At 40.3% G+C, this 27,744-nt stretch overlaps 1 protein-coding gene across 1 annotated transcript in view; it reads left to right on the top strand.

Moving 5' to 3' along the window:
- The window catches only part of fgd1 (FYVE, RhoGEF and PH domain containing 1), a 39,875-nt gene that overhangs the window by 3,832 nt on the left and 8,299 nt on the right, over positions 1-27,744 (top strand). The window contains exons 2-13 of the mRNA XM_084069306.1: positions 17,558-17,887; positions 18,500-18,677; positions 19,685-20,324; positions 21,865-21,954; positions 23,228-23,376; positions 24,001-24,157; positions 24,361-24,499; positions 25,127-25,185; positions 26,182-26,328; positions 26,734-26,826; positions 27,439-27,518; positions 27,615-27,645. Coding sequence (XP_083925432.1) covers positions 17,558-17,887; positions 18,500-18,677; positions 19,685-20,324; positions 21,865-21,954; positions 23,228-23,376; positions 24,001-24,157; positions 24,361-24,499; positions 25,127-25,185; positions 26,182-26,328; positions 26,734-26,826; positions 27,439-27,518; positions 27,615-27,645 — 2,093 coding nt within the window. The remainder of the gene's footprint in view (positions 1-17,557; positions 17,888-18,499; positions 18,678-19,684; positions 20,325-21,864; positions 21,955-23,227; positions 23,377-24,000; positions 24,158-24,360; positions 24,500-25,126; positions 25,186-26,181; positions 26,329-26,733; positions 26,827-27,438; positions 27,519-27,614; positions 27,646-27,744) is intronic.

The raw sequence follows: 27,744 nt of genomic DNA, 5'->3' as shown, positions 1-27,744 counted from the left end.
GTGCAGTTTCCAAGCCAGGCAGTGATGCATCCAGTGCTCTCAGTGGTGCCACTTGCCAAAAAGAACACCTTGTTAGCTCATAGATCAGTTCTTTTTGGCAAATGACACCATCATACTTATGCTATGGTTTATAATAAATTATTATTATTTTATACTCCATTGTACAATGTTGTTGCTTGCCGAATATAACCGATCTACAAGCTCACAACGAGTAAGTATGAATCAGGCTTTAATCTTAACAGACATCATTTAAGATCTGTTTACCATCACACAGTGCTGCCCCCTAGTGTTATCAGCAATGTAAAGGAACCAGTAATTACATGTCTGTTACAAATATGTATAAGTTTGACATATATTTAAGGTGATCTTATTAACTAGAGGCTGATGCCCGTTGGGATTGATGTCAGTTGGGAACTCATAACCTCCGGTTATGCAATATACATTACCTATTGTACTTATCAGCTACTTGGTGGACAGACAGTCTTGTCAGTAGCCTACTATGACATCATATTGATGACATCACTGATCTCCATATATAGGTATAAAAGGGACACAGACATACAGACCGAAGGATATAGAGAGATTTCCATATATGGGCATACAAGAGACACAGACATACAGACAGATACAGAGATTTGTGGATTAAAAAATATAATAATTATGTCTGGACTAGACAACTGCAGATCCGACCGACTTCCCACGTGGCACATCACTCATTGGTTGGTTGGACAGACAGTTCTTGACAGATATGCAGGGAGTCTGGGACACACTGACACACATAGATTCCGCACATTTATAGATTGATATATTTATAGGCCTGCTGTGATTTGTGAACGACATTTGACTCAACTGGTGTTCTGTAGGACAACTCAAATGAATTCTGATAAAGTAGATAAAAGAGCTGATAAGGGTTGTAAATCCTGCTCTATGTTAATTAAAACTATTTGTAGTTAAACAGCTGAAAACCCAGTGTAAAAAGGATGAGACGAAATCAAAGACAGACACAGGCCGGTTCTCAAATTAAAAGGTTGACATTGTATTAAGAGAAAGAATCAATCCACGAGGCACCGTACAGCAAAAATATCTCTCTCCTGGTAATACAAAATGTTCAGCATTATAACAGACAGTTTATCTCTTATTAAGCCCACCCCACAATATAATATCAATCATGAACAGGGCAAAGGCTCATTTTGGTGGCACGGTAACCTGTTCTAAGGCATCATAGATAAACTGTAGCCACAACTTTCATGGGTAAGAAAGAGTAGGCCAGGGAGCAAGGACATCTTATCTTAGCAGTTATAGAACAGTCCCTTCTGAGCAAATACATCATACTTTATGCAATTATCCAAAGTGATACAATACAATAATCATACAATAATTATAATCTAATAAACTATTGATTAGAAATTATCTATCAATCCCTCATCTTGTTTATCAGTTTGGATAGGGTCAAAGGGTGTCAGTCAACCAAGCATCAGCAAGTTATCGACCCTGTGACTCTATTCAGAAATGACAACAATGGGGCAAGTCAAAATATGTAGACTTTATCTCCTAACGAGTAAACGAAGTATAGAGGTGAAGGAGATGGGGGGAAGGGGGAGAGAACATAGGGAGCACAAGATAGACAAATTCAATAATGCAATACATTTTTTTTTTCTTATTTCGATTTGCTAAAGGACTGTATTATGGAATGTTAGAATGTTGATCTCGAAGTGGGTATAGCTCTAGAGAACAGGCGGTGCACAAACTGTTTGACCAGGGGGATGAGACAGCATTGTAAGACCACCCCCCAGCCCAGGTTTCGGAGGTACGAGGCGAAGTCATCAGCAGGGAGGGGCTCACGATGACATCTGGCCATGAGGAGCCTTGCTCGTAGGTTGAGACTTTGGCGAGACCTTGGCCGGCGTAGCTGGAGGTGTTGTGGCTTTGTCATAGATGGTCAAGTTAACTCCAATGAGCTGTTATTGTATTCCTCCAGAGATAATCAGTGACATCGGCTGGGCCTGTGCGCTGTGCAACTCAAAACACATGCAGTCTCTAGAGGAAAGGAGAGAACTAATACTAGGATTAGTTCCAGCCCACCTTTAACTTAATAAAATCATAGCATTGGTATAGGCAAACTTGAGTTATGCAGAGATGGCACACTAAAATAGGATATAATGGCATATATATCAATATTGTCGACAAAAGACATAGTTTTATACCTATCTGTCCCGAGTTCGAGTGGACAAGATTGGTATGACATTGAAAGAAAATGTAATTAATTAATATAGGAAAACAGATACATTTTAGACTTAAATACCTTTTTAAATTATATTAAAAGACTATAAGGGCAAAAACAAATGGTTATTTATTCAGATAACATACACATTGTTTTACTTCTTCAAAAGGACTGTATTGTTTATTAATTTGGAAGCCAAATGGTTATATTTCTTGAGTAAATAATCAGCGTTAGTAGGATGAAATCTTACATAGACTATAGAATAATTAGAATGGTAAGTGTGTTCTATATGCTGTTAAATGAGAAAAATGACATCACCTCGTAAGTTCCCAGAATAAGGTATTATAATTATAAACAGATCCTTTCTTTATTTTGAAGGCCATCCCTTGGCAGAATGGCAGAAAGATCTTTCTTTTCCTGAAAATCCCACAATGTATGTACCACCAGGAACTTTAGCCAACATAGTCTTGTTTCCAAGAAGCTGTTGTTTCCGGTCCCGCCCCCAAGTGTGTATAGGCTCAGTCGAATTTTAGCCCTACTTCTCCTTGAAGCAATACTGTGGGTTGATATGTTAACCATTTTTTACAAAATAATTTATGGCGGGAAAAACTCACGTGATGCCTCTTTACTCACACAGACGTATAGGACCTACTTTTCCTCTTTGAGCAGTCGAGAGGCGAGGCTTCTGTCACTCAATTTAACCAGGAAGATTATTTAATCTGTAAATGAATTAAACACAGAATTACTGCGTGTAGAAAGTGTACATGAAAGGTATTTGACAAAACATAAGCTGTTTAAAACAGTTAAGAACTCTTGAAAAATAAAATACAAAGGTTTTCCATCGGAGTTTAAAGGTTTTCCATCAGAGTTTGAGACCCTCAGTCTCCCCTGGGGAGGTTTTGTACTCCTGGGGCAAGATCTGAAATGGATGAATGTGACTAAGACTGTAAGTTAGTATTTATCGTTAAATGACTATGATAAAGGACACAAAAAAACAACATCAAAAAAAGATATTAAGCAAATCACATTTAAATCTGTATTCACCAACTCCCTCCTCTTGACACAATACCATATATTCTATATACAGTATATATATAGTGTGTCAGAGAATGAATCTGCTGATGTGAATGAGAAAACCCCCCAAAAAAAACAGAAAACCAAGGAAAAAAATGAAAAAATAAATAAAATAAAATTGAAAAAAAAACAAAAAAAAAATGGGGAAAAAATGTTTAAATAAAATTATTTAAGATTAAAATATAACAATGAAAAGTAAGGAATAAACATATTTGTTCTGAGGTACATTAGAATTAGATACGGTACACAAAAATAGATCGAAATCCAAAAATTCAAAAAGTAGCAGATCTACAAGCTCAAAAACATCTTAAGTTAAAATGATAAAATATTTTCAAAACTTTTAAAATAAATCAAAATGACTTTATAATATTCTTAATATTATAGTTAATGTTCTCCAATATTGATATTAGAACATATTGAATCTTATTAGGGTTAATTTAACTGATCTATGTTTTAAATGGAATTCACTTGAGACTCAGTAGCTAACACTTCCTGCTGAAGGAATTATGGGTAGTCTAAGAGACCAGATAAGAGGTAATTTTGGAATGAGTGGCCTGTTACAGAAACAGAAATCTCCACAAGGGATTGTGGACATTGAAGTTTGCCCAACAGTTAAAATTACTATATTAGACGATCAAACTTATTCACACATGCAAACATAAAACATCTGAGGGAGAGAACAAGAGATAAGACGAGAGAGATAGACACTTTCACTAACACTCCTTTACCCCCCCTCGCTCTCTCTCACTCACACCCACACACCATAAACAACAGGCGCTCAACGAGACAGGGCGAAGAGAGGGAGAGAGAGAGAGAGAGAGAGAGTCATGCGGGGTTCATAAACTCAATCATTCATACACATACAGAACATATATATTTCAGCATCAAACTAATTTTAGAATGAGAAATATCTTATACTGACTGGGTTGAGTATTACTTATTAGTTTAAATTATATTGAATATATAATATATATATATTTCTTTGAATGTAAAACTTATTATTAGAACAAAATGTATTGGTGGTTGGATGGTTTACACTAGAGTGGTCAAAATAAAACAATTATAAATTCAAACAACCAACATTTGGACCAATGTGTGTCAGACGTTAATAATAAAATATTAATAACACTTTTTTTTTTTTTTTTTTTTTTGACTAATTAGGGTAATATCTAACCTCTATCCTTTTTGATTCATGATCTGCAGCTCATGAGTCAGAAACGGAGTTTGGCTAGTATTAGTATTGGTGACTTTGGATTGATGTCAAAAAAATGAAATAAAATAAGTCTTAAGATGACAGTTGATGAAGTGACCTAGAAAATTGTACAGCACATGTTTCTCTAACCATCTTTGTTAGGACTTTGTTATCTAGACTGCGCTGTTCTACTATGGAATGTAAACAGATAAGCTAGAGAGGAAAGGCTGCTGTTCATCTCTATATTGAGTTATGGGTCAATTAACAATGAGTATTTTAGTGTACTACTGAGAAGCTAACCAAATATCTTAAGATTTTTTTTAAATTTATTTTTATTAAACCGACAATGAAAATAAAATGAAGTTCCCTTTCTTTTTTCCTTTTTTTTTTTAAAGTAAATGGATATGAATTATTCAAAAAAATTAAATGAAATTGTACCAGGATTTATATTAATGTGTAAATCTTTCTTGGAGTTTCAGAGGAGCACAGGCGTAAGATGTTAAAATGTACACCTTACCTCTGTTGTGACCCCTCTGAAATCCACTGACCTCTGATCCCATATGGTCTTGGGTCACCAAAAAATCTTTACATCAGTAATTTGGATCTGAATGGATCTCGGCTGCCTTCTTTTGGGGTACAGTGATGCTGTAAGGTATAGAGCAGACATGGAGAATGTTTTATAACAAATACTATAGGGTGGAAATTTAACATGAAGTCAAAAATGATGGTTTTGATCAAAGAAACAAAAAGGGTGGGATTCCGTTTATGCCAGAAAATATGTCCCCGTCGTCATAAATAGAACCCCCTTAGCTATCAAAACAAAATAAAAACTAAACTATCCACTAACGAGAAAGAAAAACATAAAACGGATTTAACTTAAGACCAGCCATCAGAAACTGAACTAATGAATGTCAAATAATCAAATGGAATTAATACGCTGGTGTGCTCTGGGTGTCGTGGAGATACAGGTGGCAAGTCATAATCACACATTAGGCACAGCAGAGAAGGAACAGCCGGAGCACTCCCAGCGTCATAGGGGTCATAGGTGGGTGTCTAGCCAAGGCCAGGGCCCCAAAACCAGCAGGGAGGATAGACACTAAACACAAACAGAGCAACATTAGTGAACAAAATCAACAGTGGTATGGGGTGTGTGAGCACATACTGTAACATCAAGGACTAATTCCTTTTTAGTGTCTTTAAAAGTTACAACCAATGTGAGATTAATACTAAATGGGTTAACAATCTGAATCGTCTTTGGTAAATATATAAATGTAACAGGTATCTGCTATTTGCGGCCAGAGTGTCTTTGTCCGTTTAAAGGGGAGTGCCTCGTTTAGGTTGTAACATTTTTTCTGGGTATGGCCATATTTTCCACAACTATAACATTGCATGGTCTTATAATCTCGACGCAGGGAGAGAGAGAGAGAGAGAGACACACAGTGACAACAGATTGTTGACACGTTCAAGGGATTGAGAGAGAGAGTGAGTGAGAGAAAGAGGCTGTCAGCCCTACCCAAAGGTTAAATACTTCTGTCTGTGGCAAAGTAGAAGGTTTAAATGACTAGTTTCTTTAAAATACTCAAATCAGCAGGCTGTGTCTTATCCTAGAAAATAAGTAAATATCATACAAACGGTTTAGTGCTGATGTAATGCTGTTTAGGGGCTGAATGGATGAGATGCCTGTAGCTGGTTTTAGTGATACAGAGGTTGCCTGGGGCAAAGGAACACAGGAGAAGTCAAAGATGGCTGGTTCCTAGATAAATGGGAATGAAATCAAAATATTAAACGTATTAAAAATGAAAAATAATTGAATGGTGTATCTGGATACACTATGTTATTTACTATAATAATTCCCCTCTATTGGCACACACTGAATGTATCTGTGTGTGTCAAGGTTTAAATGATTTACAAAATCAAAGTAACTTAGGATACAGAATGTCAGTTCTGCCTGATTCATAAAATACAGATTCTGGGTTCTGCCTGAGTCATAAAGTACAGAATCTGGGTTCTGCCTGAGTCATAAAGTACAGAATCTGGGTTCTGCCTGAGTCATAAAGTACAGAATCTGGGTTCTGCCCGAGTCATAAAGTACAGAATCTGGGTTCTGCCTGAGTCATAAAGTACAGAATCTGAGTTCTGCCTGAGTCATAAAGTACAGAATCTGAGTTCTGCCTGAGTCATAAAGTACAGAATCTGGGTTCTGCCTGAGTCATAAAGTACAGAATCTGGGTTCTGCCTGAGTCATAAGTTGTGGTACCAAAAATTTAAACCAAAATAAATGAAATAATAAAACATGCAGACAAATCTAATTTTGCCTGACAACCGGTTTACAAAAGAATGATATATATATATATATACATTGCATTTATACAAGTCAAATAAACAACACCTAATTGTTGTCCATTGAACAGGCAACTGCATATATATATATATATATATATATATATATAATATTATTATTATTATTATTATTATTATTATTATTATCATTATTATTATTTTAAACTTTTATCCTAACAGATCTGAATAAATGTATCTATACAACTGCAGTTAAAAACAGAGGAACAGATGTACCAGGCAATAAATATCTATGCACACACTGGTAGACGTCTGATATGCGCATATATATGTATTGACAGTATCTGTCCAAAAAATATATATATACAACATCAATACTGATAACAATTTTACAAATATATATATATACAAGTACGGCCAATGAGCCTCGTGTTAAAGTTAATGCAATGTCAAAATTACAAGTCAAGGAACCGAACCAAAATGTAACCTGTGTCTTTGTGGTCAGCTGGACGGAGAATCCCCACGCGTTTGAGGAAAGTCTGTGAGCCGCTTGTCTCCAAAAACAATATTTGAAAAAGAGGCTGATTCTAAGATAGCTGACCGGAAAGAGTCCTCGCGCGAAGAGGAGTCGTCCGGAGCCCCTCAGAGTCGACCGCGAAAAAGAAAGATGGGAAAAAAATTCGGAATTTTAAGACTGATTCTAAACGCACCGTCCGAGAAAAATATTAATAATAATTATGATAATAATGTCGGACAGGCCTTTAACCGTACGAAGGACCAATTGATAAAGTAGATAAAAGAGCTGATAAGGGTTGTAAATCCTGCTCTATGTTAATTAAAACTATTTGTAGTTAAACAGCTGAAAACCCAGTGTAAAAAGGATGAGACGAAATCAAAGACAGACACAGGCCGGTTCTCAAATTAAAAGGTTGACATTGTATTAAGAGAAAGAATCAATCCACGAGGCACCGTACAGCAAAAATATCTCTCTCCTGGTAATACAAAATGTTCAGCATTATAACAGACAGTTTATCTCTTATTAAGCCCACCCCACAATATAATATCAATCATGAACAGGGCAAAGGCTCATTTTGGTGGCACGGTAACCTGTTCTAAGGCATCATAGATAAACTGTAGCCACAACTTTCATGGGTAAGAAAGAGTAGGCCAGGGAGCAAGGACATCTTATCTTAGCAGTTATAGAACAGTCCCTTCTGAGCAAATACATCATACTTTATGCAATTATCCAAAGTGATACAATACAATAATCATACAATAATTATAATCTAATAAACTATTGATTAGAAATTATCTATCAAATTCAGTAGCTAATTAAGCAATATTACACTCAAGGGGGTGCATTATCAGGATTATTGGCACTTGACTGAGGGGAGTGCCAATAATCACGATAAAGGCACACCCTCGCTCGAGTGTGATATTGCAATTATACAACAGTTACCATCAAAATAAAGCATATCAAAATGTATTCATATTGCGGGACAATTCTCTCTCTAAATAACAACCTTTCTGCGAATGTGTATCTCTGTTATCTTGAAAATACATGGGGACAGAGCACAGAGTCCTTGTTTACTCTAGCCTGGAAACCAGATGAATCTGCCTTTGCAAAAAAAAAAGTTGTGATTGGATTTCACTCCCTCTGAAGTAGTGAGGGACCAATCAGGGCCCAGCATGCAAATGTGGGGCGGGTTTATCACCAGAGGCATTTTTTTATTCGCCCCTTGGAGGTTCCACCGTTATTATTATACCTCTATGGGTTCCACACAGAGATTCCAGACTAATATCTATGCATGTGATATCAGTCTGGCCATGCCAGGCTATGTTTACTCAGCCACACTAGACAACCTTTCTCAGACTGGACACATAGAGAAACAGAACTTAACTGTTAGCTCAATCTCATTGTCTTTAAGATATTCTATATAAAAATGTAGCTATGGCCGCAAACATCCCATGCAAACTGCTAGCCTAGCCACTTAGCCGGCTCTGCTCTGCAAGATTCAGTCTGATCAGCCCAGCTGATTTTTATATTTTGATTAGGTGTGCTGTCATGAGTCATGACTCATGCTCGTTTGAAGCAAGGGTAGATAGCTATTTCTACCAGTCAAATGGCTTCGTTGGAACTACCTGTGGTATACCACAGAAACCTTGTGTTATAAATATGTAATAAGTAGCCTACACTCACTTATTGTAACCTAACGCCATCTAGTACCACAGTATTGGTAGGGTAGTATCTGTATTGAGCAGGTTGTCCTGAAAAAAATTGTGGACCATATTGTCATGTATGACTCCAGAGAATGTCTCTCCTCTCCTCTTCTCTTAACGATTTAATCCGAAGAGATGTGCTTTAATTTGTTGTCAAGGAAACGGAAAATTGTGAGGGGAGCGCATGTGTGTGTCAGAGAGAGAGAGAGAGAGAGAGAGAGAGAGAGAGAGAGAGAGAGAGAGAGAGAGAGAGAGAGAGAGAGAGAGAGAGAGAATTACATGCAACATGCAACACCCCCTCCCCCCGTCTCTATGTCAGTAGGACAAACCAGCATGGATGTATTTGAACAGACACCTATTTTCTTCTCAAATCGTTAATAACGATTGTGTGCGTGCGTGTGTGTGTGTGTGTGTGTGTGTGTGTGTGTGTGTGTGTGTGTGTGTGTGTGTGTGTGTGTGTGTGTGTGTGTGTGTGTGTGTGTGTGCGTGCGTGCGTGCGTGCGTGTGTGCGTGTGTGTGTGTGTGTGTGTGCGTGCGTGCGTGCGCGCGCGCGCGAGGACCTCCTCTGCCCCCTCCCCCCGCCCCCCACCGGTTGACCTACTGTAGGCTAGTAGCTGCTGCTGAGTCTGCTGCCGCTCGCCGGTCGACAGCAGCGGGCAGCCCACTCCTCTCTACTCCTCTCCTCTCCTCTCCTCTCCACTCCTCCAGAACCTCCTCCTGCAGGCAGACTGCATTACATTCATAGCGTAGGACGGAGGACCGGGCCGGGGCTTCATACGGTCTTTTACACTCGGTTCAGTGTGCTCTTTCCGTGGTGTGACCGACCGGGAGGCTCGTGTCTCCCCCAGCGGAGGCTTTTAATGACAGGATTTGTGTTTTGTTGTGCGGTGTACATGGACAAGAGCAGCGCGCTGCGGGGTGAGCAACATCTACACACACACGTATGGGCTGCACGCACGTGCACGCGGATACACATTTCAAACACACGAATCGAATGCACACAGGTACCGCGAATATACACTCAAATACACGCGCATATGTACACGCGAATATATAAGACATGTACTTGCATTGCATAGCGTGTGCACACACGTTAACGCAGATATTCCCACATATACACACACACACACAACTGTATGCGGATCGGATGCACACACACGTGCACACGCGCGGTTTGACCGACATTCTCCGCAGTGAATGTAGGCTGTATGGCCGCGCGCACGCACTGCTCGCTCTACATGTTTCTCTACCTCTACATACATCTGTTACATCTGTCTGTCTGTCTGTCTGTCTGTCTCTCTCTCTACCTCCATCTCTCTCCTGCATCTCTCTCATCTTCATGTCTCTCTACATCTACATACATCTGTCTGTCTCTAGCCTACATCTGTCTCTTCTCTCTCTCTCTCTCCCTCTCTCTCTCTCTCTCTCTCTCTCTCTCTCTCTGTATGTCTACCTCCTGTATCTCTCCTGTATCTCTCTCATCTTCATGTCTCTCTCTCTCTACCTCCATCTCTCCTGTATCTCTCTCATCTACATGTCTCTCTCTACATCTGTCTCTCTCTCTGTCTACCTCCATCTCTCTCCTGTATCTCTCTCATCTTCATGTCTCTCTCTACATGTCATCATGTGTCAGTATCTGCCTGTCTCTCTGTCTTGCAGCAGCAGTAGCATGTAGCTCTCAAAGTGATGCTAAACAGACAGATGATTGACAATGTATCTAATCCCAGATGAATAACATCCCAGATGCTGTGTACTGTATGTGGTGTGCGTGTGCTTGATTTAAATAGAGCAGGGACATCATGTGGGGGATGGGGGTCGTGTTACTATTGATTATTATTTGACATATTGACATTCTGCAGGGGACATGGGGTGTGTCGTCGACTCTCTCTCTCTGTGTGTGTGTGTGTGTGTGTGTGTGTGTGTGTGTGTGTGTGTGTGTGTGTGTGTGTGTGTGTGTGTGTGTGTGTGTGAGGGGGGTGCATATGGGATTTGCATTTAAAATCTTTCAGAAGCAAGTCAAACCAAATGTGTTGTGGGGGTGTCATCTCATCTGATACAACATATAGTTGTGTATGTGCCTGTGTGCTGGTTTAAGCTGCAGGTGGGTGTGTCTGCCAGTCTGCAGGCACTATAACAATGTGTTGATGTGTTTGTGCCCATCTGTGACCTGCTATGTGTTTGATCTTTAGTTGTGTGTGTGGGGTGGGGGGTTGTGTGTGCGTGTGCGTGAGCATGCGCATGCTGAGATTCGATCAATACAGGGACACAGAAACATGATATTTCTCAAGAAATTAAATGTATGTCCACTATGTCTCTAGGCTTTGTACTCCTTGCTATTGGTTGATTGTAATGATGCTATAAAGATATAAGGTTCAACTCCCTGCCCTGGCAATGTGTTGAGGTGTCCCTAGGCAAGACACTTATAACCTCTAACTGCTTCCCCCCTGCGCTCAAGTCTGACCACTTGGGCAGCAATCAGCTGGCTAGAGCTGAAAACTGAATTTCCCCCGTGGGATCAAATAGGTCTAATTACATTATTATTATCATCCTTGTACTTCTTACTAGCGATGGTGTTGCTGCTCTAGAGTCTGATGTACTCCTTACTGTTGGTTCATTGTAATGTCGCGGCTCTAGGATCTGATCGTTGTACTCCTTACTATTGGTTAATGCTGCTGATCTAGGATTGGACCCTTGTACTCCTTACTATTTGTTATCTATTCTAATGTTGCTGATCTAGAATGATCTGATCCTCATTATTGGTTGATTGTGATGGTACTGATCTGCGATCTGATCCTTGTACTCCTTACTGTTGGTTGATGTTGCTGATCTAGGATCTGATCCTTGTACTCCTTACTATTAGTCTATTTTAATGATGTACAGAAGGATCTGATCCTCCTTATTATTGGTTGATTGTAATATTACTGATCTGGGATCTGATCCTTGTACTCCTTACTATTGCCGGATTGTAAGTGACGCTAGTAGTAGTTAGCTTGAATGTCTCTGTGCAGTCAACTATTTCAATCATCAAGGACCATGGCCTGTCACAGACCTGATCTACAGAGGCAGCCCATGTAACAATGTCAGTTTAACTCGGCATGACATCACCCCTGGCACCCTGAAAAAAAGAAAGAGGCTAATACAATGAGCAGGGAGAAGATGTCTTGGAGTTTAAAGATCAACCTAATGAATTGAGGTCTGTAGCTTCTTTTTGAAGCTCTTTGGGATGCTAGTGTATAAATTTGGGGTAGATCAAACGCTGCGTTCATGATTCATGCCTTTTTTTGTTGCTCACTGACCCACAGACGGACTTATATGGATTGGACAGGGGCGATAATATAATCTCCGTCACTCGGCTGAGATAATAATAATAATAAACTTGTATACAGTAGCAGTCCTTAATATGCAATGCAGTGCCAGTAAAATGTGGGACATATAAAGAAACACACACGCACACACGCACGCGCGCACGCGCGCACGCACGCTCACACGCACACACACACACACACACACACACACACAAACACTCCTCTTGCGGCCTGGACATGATTTGGTCAACTGTCGTGGGCAGAGTCCCCTGTAGTGTACTTACAATCATAAAAACTATTATCAATACATACTTATGATTATATCAATATACCATTACATCATGATCAATACATTATTATCACTATTACCAGTATGATATTATCATTATCAATACCATCATTAACATTATTAGTGTTGTTAACAGTATTACTGTTATTGTCATGATTAGCATATTTATTACTAATATCAACTTCATTATTTATATCTAACATTCATTCATATTCATTCATTATCTTAATCACAAGCAGACCCATAGACAGATAGGTGGTACCGTTGAGGCAGAGTGGGTTGTGCTGGCAGTATTCTCTGCCTTGCCAAAGGGCATCATGACCAGTAGTTTGCCTGGAGACTGCTTCACTACACCCTTTGTAGCCTGACGGAGCTCAAGCTTTCCACTGCCTGCCTACACACACACACACACACACACACACACACACACACACACACACACACACACACACACACACACACACACACACACACACACACAAAGGCACACACACACACACACACACACACACACACACACACACACACACACACACACACACACACACACACGGCATGTACACAGAGAGAGGGAGAGAGAGAAAGATCAAGATTTTTTTTTTTACAATAAATTGAAAACAAATATTTCATGACATCCTATTGTGTTTTTTTCCTGCCAGGGAACACAACCTGTAGGTGAGACAAAATAATCATGCAGAAGGTTTCATTGTATTTTTGTAGACATCCATTTTGGAAGGAAAAGAACCCATAGTGCATGGTATCACGTCATTTCCAGTGTCAGATCAGACCAGACACACTTGTCGGAGATGCCGCCTGGATTGTTGCAATGTGTGACATCCTATCACCGATCAGTCACAGCAACGCAAGACACCCGCTTTGCAAGACAGAAAGTTGTGTAGTGTGAACTGGTCAGGGATCTGACAACTTTGTGGCAAATCTTCCAGTGTGTGCCTGCCATAATTAGGCACACAACTCAACTCATTGTGTCTGTGCTTACACCTTGTGTTATGTTTGGTCTGTATATTCCCTAGCTTTCAGACACTGTCTCTGTCTCGGCTGTCTCTCTACTGTCTGACTAAGTAAAGAATCCTCTCTATAAATAGCACATACTTCATAGCCTTTATTCGTAATGACATTAGTTGGAGCACAAAGTCAACTCTTAACTGAAAATAACTACAGAATAGAGCCCCTTTCACACAGGGAGTAACACAACATCTGTGTAATCACTTGGGATTGTGAATAGGCAATTGTTTCTACACATCGCATAGAAAAAAAGTTCAACACAATTCAACTCTTGACGTCAGATCACCCGTGCCCCCATACCTGAATGCTCGCCTCTCATTGTAAATTAATTACCAGGTAATTTCCCACGTGAATGGGCCTGAAAACCACAAATGATTGTACTGGAATGTGGAGATGTCTGTTATGTAGTATTCATGATCAGTCAGACAATGGATTCAGTCGAACACTTGACCAATATAGAACCCTGTAAACACTGAATATTCTATCAGCTTCTAGAACAAAAGAGGAGTGACTCAGCAGAAATTGGATGTATTGATCAGGGAGGACGTCATTGATTATCAGCTAGAGGAAGAGGAGACGATGTGTATGTGTGCGGCTTGGTAAAGGGGAGGGAGTGAGTCTGGTGGGTTCAGTATAATTATTGATTCTTCATTTTTTGGGGGCTTTTTCTGCCTTTATTTTTTGGGATTGTACAGCTGAGATGGACAAGAAACAGGGAGAGAGACGGGTAGTGACACACAGGAAAGGCAGTTGGGCTAAGGAATCGAACCCACGACTCACTGTCAGGCTGCATTACAGCATATATGTGGTATGCGCCTAGACCGCTAGGCCATCAGTATCAGTATGTGTATATCTATCCATGAATCGATTAACGATTTAAGCATTATTTTATACTTTATCACACAACAAAGTTCTGCAAAAATAGTGAAAATAGCAGGTTTCTTCCTTTCCATTTCCCACCAAGGGGTTTTGCTTGCCGATTGAGGGTCAAAGGACAGGTTGCCGTTTGGTTTTCAATTGATATGGAGAACAATAATATATTAAGTGACTTTGATTTCTTAAAAAAGTACTATATAAAATTGAGGTATTATTATTATTATTAATAACCCTAGCTAAATATGTAATGATATAGATATTGATGAATGTAATTAAAGGAGCACTTCACCCATTTTCAACCTATCATATAATTGGTCCTCCTCACTAATGCTCATTATAAGATGGCACCATATCTGTCTACTCGCTCTGTGTCTCAGGGGAAGGCTTGTCTTTCTTCATCTCCAAAGAAAGAAGTGGGAGATCAGTCGGTTGAAAAGTGTGAAAAAGTTGCTGAATGCAACTCCCTCCACACCGCATCTCTCTCCACACCACATCGACAGTCGGCTACTAGTATGGTGCTAATTAGTATGGTGCTAATTATGGCTTGACGTTCGCCTTTCAACAAAAAACACATGAACGTGTGCATGCTTAAATCATTTGAGAAATCATAGCAGTAAAGATGACCACTGCACAGCAGGGGGCTTAAAGGTTATACTTTAACTAAACTGTATTTAGACTATTTTGGTTAGGGGTGCACCGATGACCGATATTATGAATCATAATAAAAAGATACATTTATCAATAACAAAAAAGCACACAAAGACACCAATAACGAATATTTAGGGTACATTTTGTACCCGTGTTTAATTATTAAATATGGGTTCCTTATCAATCCCACTATCAATCCTTTTCTATTGTTGGTAGTTTGGCAAATGTTAACACTTTGGCTTTCCAAATATATTTCAAGCAGACAGATGGCAATGTGTCACTTTAAAGGTCTAGTGTATACTTTATCGTACTGCAAAGTGCAAACCCCCCCCACCACCACCCGACACACACTTTTCGTTCACAGTATGTGCCTACAGCCAGCGGCAGCGCGATGCGCATACAGCCATCTGGTCATTTTGCTTCAGCTTAAAGATCAATATATTATCAATAGCTAGAATGATTAGTAAAAATTGGCACAGCAGCCTGATAATATCTGCTACTCACCATATTGGGCATTAGCTGTCCAACATTATCATCATAATCATCATCATTTTCAATTGATAACATGGTCAATCAACCCTGTATATCTATTAGTTGGAGAATGAGCGCTCATGCTTGTGATGGTTAAAACTAAATTGAAACCTACAGTATATTAGTAATATCTGTTGCTTCAGTTCAGTTGTATTTTACAGACCTTCATATTATAAAGAACTTCCCCTTAGACAAAAGCAGGACAAATCACTTATGATTATAGTCAATTATAGACTATATCGCTTAGTGCTAATTTATATTTGCTTTCAGAGAATATCTGACTGCTGACGGCTGATTAAGTGCAGACATTACACAGGCACCATACATTCTATGTCCTGGTGTTTGAACAAGAGCCACACACAAACGCACACACACAGTCACACACTTTACTATGTGTCTGCATTTTGAGCAAACGTGCGCTGTAGTGATATAGCCTACTAAAAGTCTGTGCGCTGCATGCAGACATAGATTTACTGCGAGCACTTCCACAGAAAAAACTATAGCGTACCGCTCCTTGCAAAGGCCACCCCGCTGCTATCAATGGTCAAAAACCAACTAGAGCTTGCTGTGCGCACACAGATTTTAGGCCGCAGGCGCTTTCCAACACTTATCAACGCCAGCCTCGTTTTGGTGTGTTGGGTCCTTTAAGTTGATATATCAAGATATCACAGATGTCTCTTGGACATGAGGAGACATTAGGCTACGGTGATTCTGACCGCAGCACGGCTACTGCGTTTGGTCCGCCTCTCCTTTCCATGAAATGTTTGGGAGAGCTTTCGTTTCCCCCACATCTCCTGACATTATTATATCACATTTCTTAATGGTAATGGGAGATAACACTGACGAAGGCCTGCGTGCCGAAACACGTCTGTTTGGTAGACTGCTGCTGTGGATCATAAACATTATTAAAAAAGACTCCTAAGACCTCTACAGAGAGTGCGGATTGTATCTTCTGTTATGTGAATCTGCACCCAGTATATTCTTAAATGTTTCCACACTGTCCTCGAGCTGAGCGAGCCTTTCACTTGAAATGGTAATGGGAGCTGACATTCTGATTGGTTTAATTAATGTAACACCTTAAACTCACCCATGACTAATTCAGAGGCTTAAATGCCACCCCTTTGCACCATGCAGCAAAACTTCATAACACACTGTCTAACTAGCAAAATTGGCATAGACACACCCCGACACAATTTGCGCCCTGCATTCTGCGCCTATATCGTCTAAGTAGGGCCCAAAGTGTGTAATGGGTTGGCACCTGTGGTGGCACTTCCAATTCCAGGGGTGGCCCATGCCACCCGAGGCCATCCCTGGACACGCCACTGTAGACTAATTAGATAATGATCTCTTTCCTCCTTCATCCTCCTATAATTCTACAAAGCTGTGAGAGTGGTGTTAGGGTGGTGAACCCAAATCTCTTCTGCCCGGTTCTCCTCAGTGGCTGGAGCAATCTGAATTTGCACACAGCCATTGACCATTACCATGTGCACGGAACAGCAAAGCCCGTTTCGCTTTCCCCAAATGTCAGCTGTTTATTAGCGTTTTTGTGTTCGTTGGCTCCCGGGTTGCCAGATCATGTGCGCACATCCCCCCATGGGTATGGACTAGTTCTATTAAATAGTAAATAGTAATCATGTATCTAATGCCTTCTCTTCTCTTCTCTTCTCTTCTCTTCTCTTCTCTTCTCTTCTCTTCTCTTCTCTTCTCTTCTCTTCTCTTCTCTTCTCTTCTCTTCTCTTCTCTTCTCTTCTCTTCTCTTCTCTTCTCTTCTCTTCTCTTCTCTTCTCTCCTCTCCTCTCCTCTCCTCTCCTCTCCTCTCCTCTCCTCTCCTCTCCTCCCCTCTCCTCTCCTCTCCTCTCCTCTCCTCTCCTCTCCTCCAGGTCTCACCTCCAGTTCTAGGTGTTTAACTAAGAGTCTTTCTCTGGATCCAACCTGCTCCCCCTGTTCTCACCAGGGGACCCTGGAGGCAGAGGCAGACACGCCCCCGCGACTAAGCTCCGACCCTGGGCCCAGCTCCTGCCCAGGTCCCCTGGACTCCCTGGACCAATATGACCAGTATAAGGTTGTAGGCTCAGCTGGGAGCTTTTGTTCTGCTTCTAACAGGGTTCTGGTGAACGATACTGGACCTCCAGAACTACCAACCACCATGCTAACACTTGGTCCGGTGCCGGCCAAGAGCAGACCCCCACTGCCAGGACCTAAACCCCAGGGTGAGGACAGGATGTGGTTGAGCGTGTGCATGTGTGCGCGCGTGCATGCGTGTGTGTAAATAACTCGGCAGGATTTGGCATGAATGAACAGTCAATGCTGTGTCCATTCTATTCTGTTCTACTTTATATTATGCTATTCTATATTTTTCTATTCTATTCTAGTAATAATAATAATTTATATAGCGCTTTTCTAAGTACTGAAAGTCATGTTTGTGTGATGAACAAAGAAAACAATTTTATTAGAAAAAAAAGAGAAGATTCCTCTGCAGATGATTTAAAGGAGTAGTTCACCCAAAACATAATTTATTTTCTATCAATTACACACCCCATGAAGCCTTGAATTCATGGAGATTGTTTTGTTTTTGTCGCATTCCTAAGCCAAATATTTCAGTCTCCGGTTGAAGACTCAAAAGAGTCTCCTACTGAGTCTCCTATTGACTGAAGACCCGGTAATCAAATTATTGACTCAAGAATGCGACAAAAACAAAAAAATCTCCATGAATTCAAGGCTTTATGGGGTGTGTAATTGATAGATTTTTTTTGGGGGGTGAACTACTCCTTTAAGTGATGAAAACAAATCTCATGTCAACCTAATCTCTCTCTCCTCCCCAGTCCCACCAAAACCCCCGCATCTCCAGCAGCAGGGGGGAAGTAGGCCACGCCCCCGTGCCCCCGACAAGCCCCTTCCACCACCCCCTCCCTGTCGACCTCTCCCCACTGACCCGAACCCCCGCTCCGATGGAAGTTCCTCCCCCAGCTGCGTCCTATCACTCATTGAGAAGTTTGAGAGGTAGGTCCTGATTGGTCAATATTTACATCCTTCATCCTTCATCCTACTCATCCTACTCATTGGCTTTGATCTCAGACTCTGATCATCAGTGCACTCAGACTATGCAGCGGGTTTTGCCCTTTTGGGTGCTTTAAAGACCTGTGCTGTTAGAATGACAAAATATCTACAGTATATCCATTTGTCCCTCTGCACATTGCATCTGTATATCTGTATCAGACTATCGCTATTCACACTTAAAGTGTGAATTGCAATGAAGAAGGCTGCCTACATAAATTATCACATTGCCCTTAAATAGCTGTGCTATTTGACAGAGATTCTTTTGCAAATCTTAATACCCATATAGAATAACATTGTAGTTTTAAGTGGTGTATACATAATTGATAGGGTTCAAGGTTGTATTTGATTGTTACATCTTATGCACTGGTACATATAAGTTAAACTTATTTTTGTACAGCTTCCTTTCAGAGAATGTAGCAGCATACGTAGGTAACAATAATAAAAGTAAAGAAAAAAAGAAAAAGGAAAGCAAAATAGAGAATACAGTCAGTAGTTTTATACTACTAGGATAAAAAAAAAGATCAGCGTATCTACAATGTACGTACAGTATATGCTTGGCATATTATATTCACCATCAGCATTTATCAGGGAAAGTCACACACTCAAAACTCAGATGCTTTATTTATAGGCCAATGTTTTGCTAGAGACCTGCTTATTATTTTAGACCTGGTCGTTATGTAAGACCCGGTTATTATTTGAGTTCGGCTAATCTGCTTACAGTGATTCATATTAAAAGACTTGATTGATATCACATGGACATGGCTAACTAGGACAGATGCAAGTATAAGAAATGTAAATATAAGTTACATTTGTATGTGTGTGAAATTGTTATTATAACTGATTACTAACACTGTTGGATGCTATGGTGTTGAAGAGAGGTTTTATTTACCTTGAGTATTTTGTGTGTGTGTGTGTGTGTGCGCGCGTGCCCGCACGCGCGTGTGTTACAGGGAGCAGATCATTGTGGTTCCAGACATCACAGGGGGGGTTCCATGTAGAATCCCTCCTCCACCTTCCTCACCCCCGTCATCATCCTCAGCTGAGCCCCCTGCCGAGACCCTCAGGGTTCAGGACCCTGATGACGTCACACCGCAAGAAAGAGAGGAGGCTGGTGGTGATGATGATGATGAAGAATTAGGGTGTGTGTGTGCCAAGCGTCTGTCAGTGGAGTCAGGTTACAGTGCCTCTGAGGACCCTGTTGCCGTGGAGATGAGAGGTCAAGAAGTCACCGAGAGCCAATCGGAACGCTTGTCCCTCCCCTCCTCTCAGACGGACGGGAAGCTGGCCAATCGGGACAGTGGCATCGACAGCATCAGCTCCCCGTCCCACAGCGAGGAAGAGGGGGGCGTGATCTACCCCTGTAGCCCCGCCCACATCCTCCCCCGTCTCTCCAGCTCCTCCTCCTACGGCGGCGAGGGAGGGGCGGGACAGGAGGCGAAGCTAGGAGGAGGAGAGAGGAGGGTCTTCACTGAGGAGGGGGACAGCGACCTGGAAGAGGAGCTGACTCTGGTCCTGACAGAGAAACAGGAAGACACAGAGGACTCTATTGAGATACACAAACGTCAGCAAGACAGGCTGGACTCTATTGAGGTACACCAACACAGACAGACTGACAGTCACACTGTTTATGTCAGTGGTCCCTCAAATAAATTACAATATTTGACCGCGGACCCCCATCTGAACATATTTTGTGGCATGGACAGATATATAAATATTTCAAACTTAAGCCTCATTTTCTGAAGAAAATAGCAGATCTACAAGCTCACAACTCATCATATCCACTTTGAGAACCACTGGTTTATGTAAAGCAGGGATTCTCAACCGTTAACATTTCTGGGACCTCCAATTTGATATGCATTAGCCCACGGATGACTATTTGATATGATATTTTGCTCTGGGAACTCTGGTCTAAGATCATTTTTAGTGTTAGACATGATTTGGTCTAATATGTCATTTGGTCCCGAATTTATTTTTTTTTCTTGGGTTAAAATGTTTATGTAATAATGGGAAAGGTTAACTATCAATAATTTAGGTGAGGACCCCCTGGAACCCACTCAAGTGAGGCTGGGAAATTAACCGAAATTTGGAACCAATAACCGATTTAATCTTTCTAGCATCTTATAATAACAACACAAATATGAGATATAAATGATCTCTATAGAATTATCTCTCCTGATTGGATAAAACTACTATCCTGGGCAGAACTTGTATTTTATGTTTCCTAATGAGCTGGAGAGACGGGGAGACCCCTGTTACTGAACACCAAAGCAGTGATTACTATTGGAATATAGAACCTGTGAGAACTACAGTACAAATCAAAAGGACCCTCGGGATTTTACAGTAAAGTCATGACCTCTGATCTTTAAAACACAGGATGTACTTCCTGCTGTTTGTCTCTGTAGCGTGCTTTCAAATGCCACCGCAAAAGGGTCAGAGGCCGTTCCCATTGGCTCGTAGTCCCGCGAGTGATGTTTTGACAGGGATGTTGTTTGCTATGAGAATATACACACTAATGCGGTTATATCAAGGCGATGACGCAACGTAATTTTATATTTATATTATATAAACTGCAGGTTGGCTTCCACTCTTAGTTCTTTTAGATTGCGTTTTAAAACACCCTTCTCACCTTTTTCGTGTCGTTTATTTGCAGACGCTAAATTATTTTTAAATCTTTATGTGCTAATAAATAAAACTCAAAACTCAAACTCAACAATAGCTGATGACCCAAGACGATGATGAGGCACATTAGTTAATTCATTAGAAAGATGAGGCGTTATAGTGACTCACCTTTAACATTTATATAGGCTACTCTAGAATTATTATATAAGTTGGGTGGCATATAGACCTACTTATTATTATCCTACAATTTAGCGTCTGTTTGGATTCCAGGGGCGCGGCCTCTGACCCTTTTGTGGTGGCATTTGAAAGCAACTGTCTCTGTAGGACATAGAGCTCTGGTTATTATTTGTATAATAATGGAACTGTCAGTTTTTATCAGTTTGATCTGACTTGTCTTTACATTTTTGTGATGTTTGTCTTTGATTCACTCTCTGTCTGTCTGTCTGTCTGTCTGTCTGTCTGTCTGTCTGTCTGTCTGTCTGTCTGTCTGTCTGTCTGTCTGTCTGTCCAGCTGTCTGTCCAACAAAGGGTGTTCAACATCGCAAATGAGCTGCTCCATACAGAGATAGCCTACGTCTCCAAACTACACTTATTGGACCAGGTAAATAAATTGTGTGTGTGTGTGTGTGTGTGTGTGTGTGTGTGTGTGTGTGTGTGTGTGTGTGTGTGTGTGTGTGTGTGTGTGTGTGTGTGTGTGTGTGTGTGTGTGTGTGTGTGTGTGTGTGTGTGTGTGTGTACACTTAAATTGGAGAGTGTACAAATGTAACCAACTGGGGTCCATTTGGCTGCAATTGTACACTCTGAGTTACAAATGTATAAATTAACACTGAGTATTTTGCTATCAGTGTTTCCCCTGTATGCATTCAACAGTATGATCACCGCTGAATTGTTATATAAATTATTTTTATTATTATATATTTTTTGACAATGCAAGACTGCTCCGTCTTTATACAATAGAGTGATATTATTTTGCACTATCAGTAAGGATGCTTCATGTCACACTTGTAAGGTGAGGAGAGGACCGACTCATTGAAAGAGTTACGAGACACTCTTTCGAAACATTCACATTACTAGAGCATTTTTCTTGTTCTTGTTGTTATCTCTGAGCACACACAAACAAATTCAAAATCAGCTGTAAATAGTTTTTTTTGCAATAAATGTTTGAATATTATCATGGGAATATTGTCTGTTTACTTACAATGGAAGTCTAGGGGTTGTTCTAGGCATTCTCTCAATAGATCGGGCTCCGTCTATTTACTGAAGGGCGTATCGCTTCATATCAATTTACTTTACGCTTACCTGGTACTCTCTAAGCATAATCATATTAAATCAAGTTTCAACAATCATGATCAAGATTATCATTTGCCGAAGACAAAAAACAACAACAACAACAACAAAATAACAGATTTGGAAGCAATTATCGCATCTCAACGCAATGTGTGGATACCTAGATTTGTTTGTTTTGTCAAGAAACAACACTGTTGCACAATGGAGTCTAAATAAAGCTTGTTACAACATAACATTCCAATCATCTGATTGGAATGTGCAAGGAAACATCTGTGAAATAAACATTTGGAAGATCCATAATGATCTTGCATACAAAAAGATAGAAACCTCAGTATTGCCCGTACACAGTGTTGCCCGAGTGTTTTGACTGGAAGCGGTTCGGTCCACAGGGCCACAATGACTGTAACACCGGTCAATATCAAAAACACCTTACTTCTTATTTTGAGGGCAAATTCTTTTTTTTTAAATTAATTATATATATTGACCGCTGCTGCTACAACTTAATCCTAGGGGAAACACTGACTGTGTACACATGTAATGTATGATATCAATTATACATTGCTCCTTTCATCTCCTCTCATCTCTAGGTTTTTTGTGCCAGGCTCCTGGAGGAGGCCAGATCTCGCTCATCGTTTCCATGTGATGTTGTTCAAGGAATCTTCTCGAACATCTGCTCTATCTACTGTTTCCACCAGCAGTTCCTCCTGCCAGCCCTGCAGAAACGCATGGAGGAATGGTCAGGATTATTATTAGTAGTAATAGTGGTTGTAGTTGTAGTAGTAATAGTACAGTAGTAATAGTAGTTAATTTTCTTTTAGTTTTTTCTTTCTAATGTAATTTAATCATTTTGTTTATTTTTCTTGATGTTCTGTGTAAAGCACATTGAATTGACTTGTTGTGGAAATGTGCTATACAAATAAAATTGCATTGCCTTGCCTAGCAGCTGCAGCAGTAGTAGTAGTAGTTGTATAAGTTGCAGTAGTAATAGCCGTAGTAATATTAAACAAATGTACCTGGGGTTTGCAAAGCCTGCCCACACCAGGATATCATGTTCTATGACTCTTGATATTGAACTTGACCCTTGATCTATTCAACCCAAAACGCAAGCCTCCGATCAGCTACAGACACACACAAGAAAAAAATGCTGTTTGTCATTTTGATGCATACTACAATGCAACAAGATTTCATCATGGGCTGAGCCAAGTCCAATGACACCCCACAAGGCCCCTTTTGAAACATTCCTGAAGTAGGCAGGGTCCCGGGAGGTTGAATGCTGATCAGTGTGAAAATATTTTCTGTTCTTCTTTGCCCTGTGACAAATGGTGTTATGTGAATCTCTCTCCTCTCCTCTCCTCTCTAGGGATGTGAATCCTCGTATAGGAGACATTCTACAGAAGTTAGCTCCGTTTCTAAAGATGTACGGAGAATATGTGAAGAACTTTGACACAGCAATGGAACTGGTGACTGCCTGGATGGAGCGATCAACCCAGTTTAAAACTATAGTCCAGGAAATACAGGTACACGCACAAAATACCCATATAGACACAGATAAACATAAACATACATGTATACAAACACAGACACACAACAGAAAGTACACACAAATCACACTGTTCCATCAGTCCTTGGAAGACTTTATTGAATGATATTACTGGTTGTAAGTGATTGGTTTGTTTAGTTTATTGATTGTACTGATTAGTGATATTGATTGTATTGACAGAGAGAAGAGCGTTGTGGGAACTTGACTCTGCAGCATCACATGTTGGAACCAGTCCAGAGAATCCCTCGATACGAACTGCTGCTCAAAGACTACCTGAACACCCTGCCTACCGACGCACAGGACTACACAGACGCACAGAGTAAAACACACACACACACACGCACACGCACACGCACACGCACACGCACACGCACACGCACACGCACACGCACACGCACACACACACACACACACACACACACACACACACACACACACACACACACACACACACAGAGAGAGAGTAACATACACATCCAGAACAGACAGCCTCCAGATGCAAACAATTAGGCTTCTCAAAGGCCCTGAAAATTAAGGCCTGGCCCTCCTAACTGGGCCAAAACTGGGCCGGCCCGAACAATTACCATAATGTTAGGCCCGAAAACCAAAAAGTAACAGAGGAAAAAAAAGGAAAAACAAGAAAAGAAAAAATATATATTTATATATATATTTTTTTTTCATTTGAAAAAATACATAAATAGCCGATCTACAAGTAGATCTGCTATTTTCAAAAGATTTTTATACAATTTATAAATGTGATAACTTTCATCATTTGATGACATTCTGCATAATGAGTACTTTCTACTTTTGGTACTTGAATTACATTTTTATACCAATACTTTTGTACGAATACTTTCGGACTTTTACTTGTAACGAGTATCTAACTTTTACTCAAGTAAAACATTTGAGTACTTTTTCGCCCACTGATAATTTGTCTCTGTTGTAGAATCCCTGGAGCTCATCGCCACGGCAGCAGAACACTCCAATGCTGCTATCAGGAAGATGGTGAGAGATCAGTCATATTTACTATCATAATTCATATAAATGAGTTGCTGTCGGGTGGAAACCTTGTATGTCCAAAACCATTACGTTTTTGTTATCATCTTAAAAACATTTGAAAATAGCAGATCTTAAAGGCTCACAACGCGTCGCATCCCGACGTGTTGTGAGCTTGTAGATCTGCTACTTTCACTACTCTTGTATGATGAAGTAGAGCATTAATAAAAAAGAAAAAAAAGAAATACGGAGATACAAGGTTTCTGCCCGACGGCAAGGATATGAAACTGAAAAATCGAAATTGGCTGATGTTAAATTATATTTGACTATTAATATTGTCACTTTTATTACTTTTCTCAGCCGTTACTGAAGAATATAGGCTACATATTTGTTTTTAAAAGAAATATCTGAATTGAATTCAGTCAACAGAGAGAGTGAGAGAGAGAGAGAGAGAGAGAGAGAGATGGGTGGGAATATGTAAAGAGAGAGGGTGTGTGTGTGTGTGTGTGTGTGTGTGTGTGTGTGTGTGTGTGTGTGTGTGTGTGTGTGTGTGTGTGTGCGTGTGCGTGCGCGTGCGTGCGCGCGCGTGTGTGTGTGTGTGTGTGTGTGTGTGTTTGATGTGGTCTTCAAAGGAGGTAATGGTTATTTGGGTGGTGATGTGACACAAAACCACACGCAGGCAGGCACACACACACACACACACACACACACACACACACACACACACACACACACACACACACAACCAGATTAAACGCTGTCAGAAGCATCATTAAATCGTGGGATTGTTTGAGTCTGTAATTAAGAAACTCTAATGATAGAAATGAACCCTATCTGGGTTGACCTCTAACCCATTCACATGTCCACCATTTCAACACATGGTGGGCACACATTTCCTTGCAGTTGTTCTAGATACCTTTTTCTAGCATTACATTGCAGTTGTTGTTTTTGATATAACTTTGGTAATAAATTACCAAAACTTTCTGTGTCTGTCTGTGTGTCTAGGAGCGTATGAGGAAGCTGTTGAAGGTCTATGAGCTTCTGGGAGGAGAGGAGGACATTGTTAATCCCACTAATGAGCTCATTAAGGAAGGACACATTCTCAAACTGTCTAATAAGAACGGGACATCTCAGGACAGATACCTTATCCTGGTAAACATTCCTACTCTATTCTGTTTCATTCTATTGTATTGTGTATTCTGTGCTGCTATTATGTTACAATCTGTTCTATTCTGCTCTGTACTTTTTTATTCTGTTCTATGCTATTCTTACAATACATAAACCTCATTATTGGGATAAAAAAATCTGTTATCTTATTTTACTGTATTTATATTGTGTGTCCTCTAAACTGGAAACTTGAAATGAATATGAGTCTGTTTGAATCAATCTCAAGCTGTGTGTGTGTGTGTGTGTGTGTGTGTGTGTGTGTGTGTGTGTGTGTGTGTGTGTGTGTGTGTGTGTGTGTGTGTGTGTGTGTGTGTGTGTGTGTGTGTGTGTGTGTGTGTGTGTGTGTGTGTGTCTCTCTGTCTCTCTCTCGTTCTGTCTGTCTCTCTCCAGTTTAGCGACAGATTGCTCTACTGTGTCCCTAAACTACGTCTAATTGGCCAGAAGTTTAGTGTCAGAGCTCGCATTGACGTGGATGGGATGGAGGTTAGTACTGGTTGGCCCTGTCACAACTTTTTACCTTTATGTGCAAATATAGGGTCATGTACGGTATATTATGAATGACTCTAAGCCACTGTCCTAGATGGATGAGCTCTGTGCCCGTTAAAAAAAATTAAATCCTAACTACAAACTTGTCTAACTAGCAACTTGTCCCTCTCTGGCAATTGATTTGCAGCTTATGTTCAGACAGTTAAGAACACATAAAACAATAAAAACACATCAGGCAAACAAACCAGCCATTGTTCTTAAAAGGGGCCACTGTGCAATAAACAAGTAAATAAATAAAACCCAATTTGTCAACTATTACGTCCACGCTGCATTTAGCTGACGGGATAAAGGAATGCTTTTAGCAATTGGAGGACTATTGTAATGTAACCCAGCATTAACTACAGCATGGTAAACTCAGGTGCATTCCTAACCTTAGATGTAATCCTAACCACAGAAAGGCAGGCAGTCAGACGAAAGCTCGTTTTTTTTTCAATCTCTGTTATCTTTGTATCTAGTGTCTGGATAATGAGGTCATTTTATTTCTTTTGTATTTACTGCATTCTACAGTATATTATAATACTGTGTGTGTTTCCTGTGTGTGCATTTCAGTTAAAAGAGACCAGTAGCATTGCAGTCCCCAGAACCTTTCTGGTTTCAGGAAAACAACGGTCCATAGAACTACAGGCCAGGTACTGAATGACTGGTTTACTGACTGGCTTATTTAACAATTTTACAGACTGTTTTAAGGTGTTAACCGATAAACTGTGTTTATTGTCTTTCTAAAGGACGGAAGAGGAAAAAAGAGACTGGATACAGGTATGTCTGTCTACTTTGATGTAGTTTTTATTAGGTAATTCGGGTTAATAGTACACTGTAATTATCACCGAACTTTAATTCATCCAGAAATCCGCAAAT

Source organism: Gymnoscopelus microlampas, assembly GCF_963454915.1.
Source record: "Gymnoscopelus microlampas genome assembly, chromosome: 10".
Lineage (NCBI taxonomy): Eukaryota > Metazoa > Chordata > Actinopteri > Myctophiformes > Myctophidae > Gymnoscopelus > Gymnoscopelus microlampas.
Note: the sequence above shows the minus strand (reverse complement) of the source record. Positions and strands in the feature narration are given on the sequence as shown.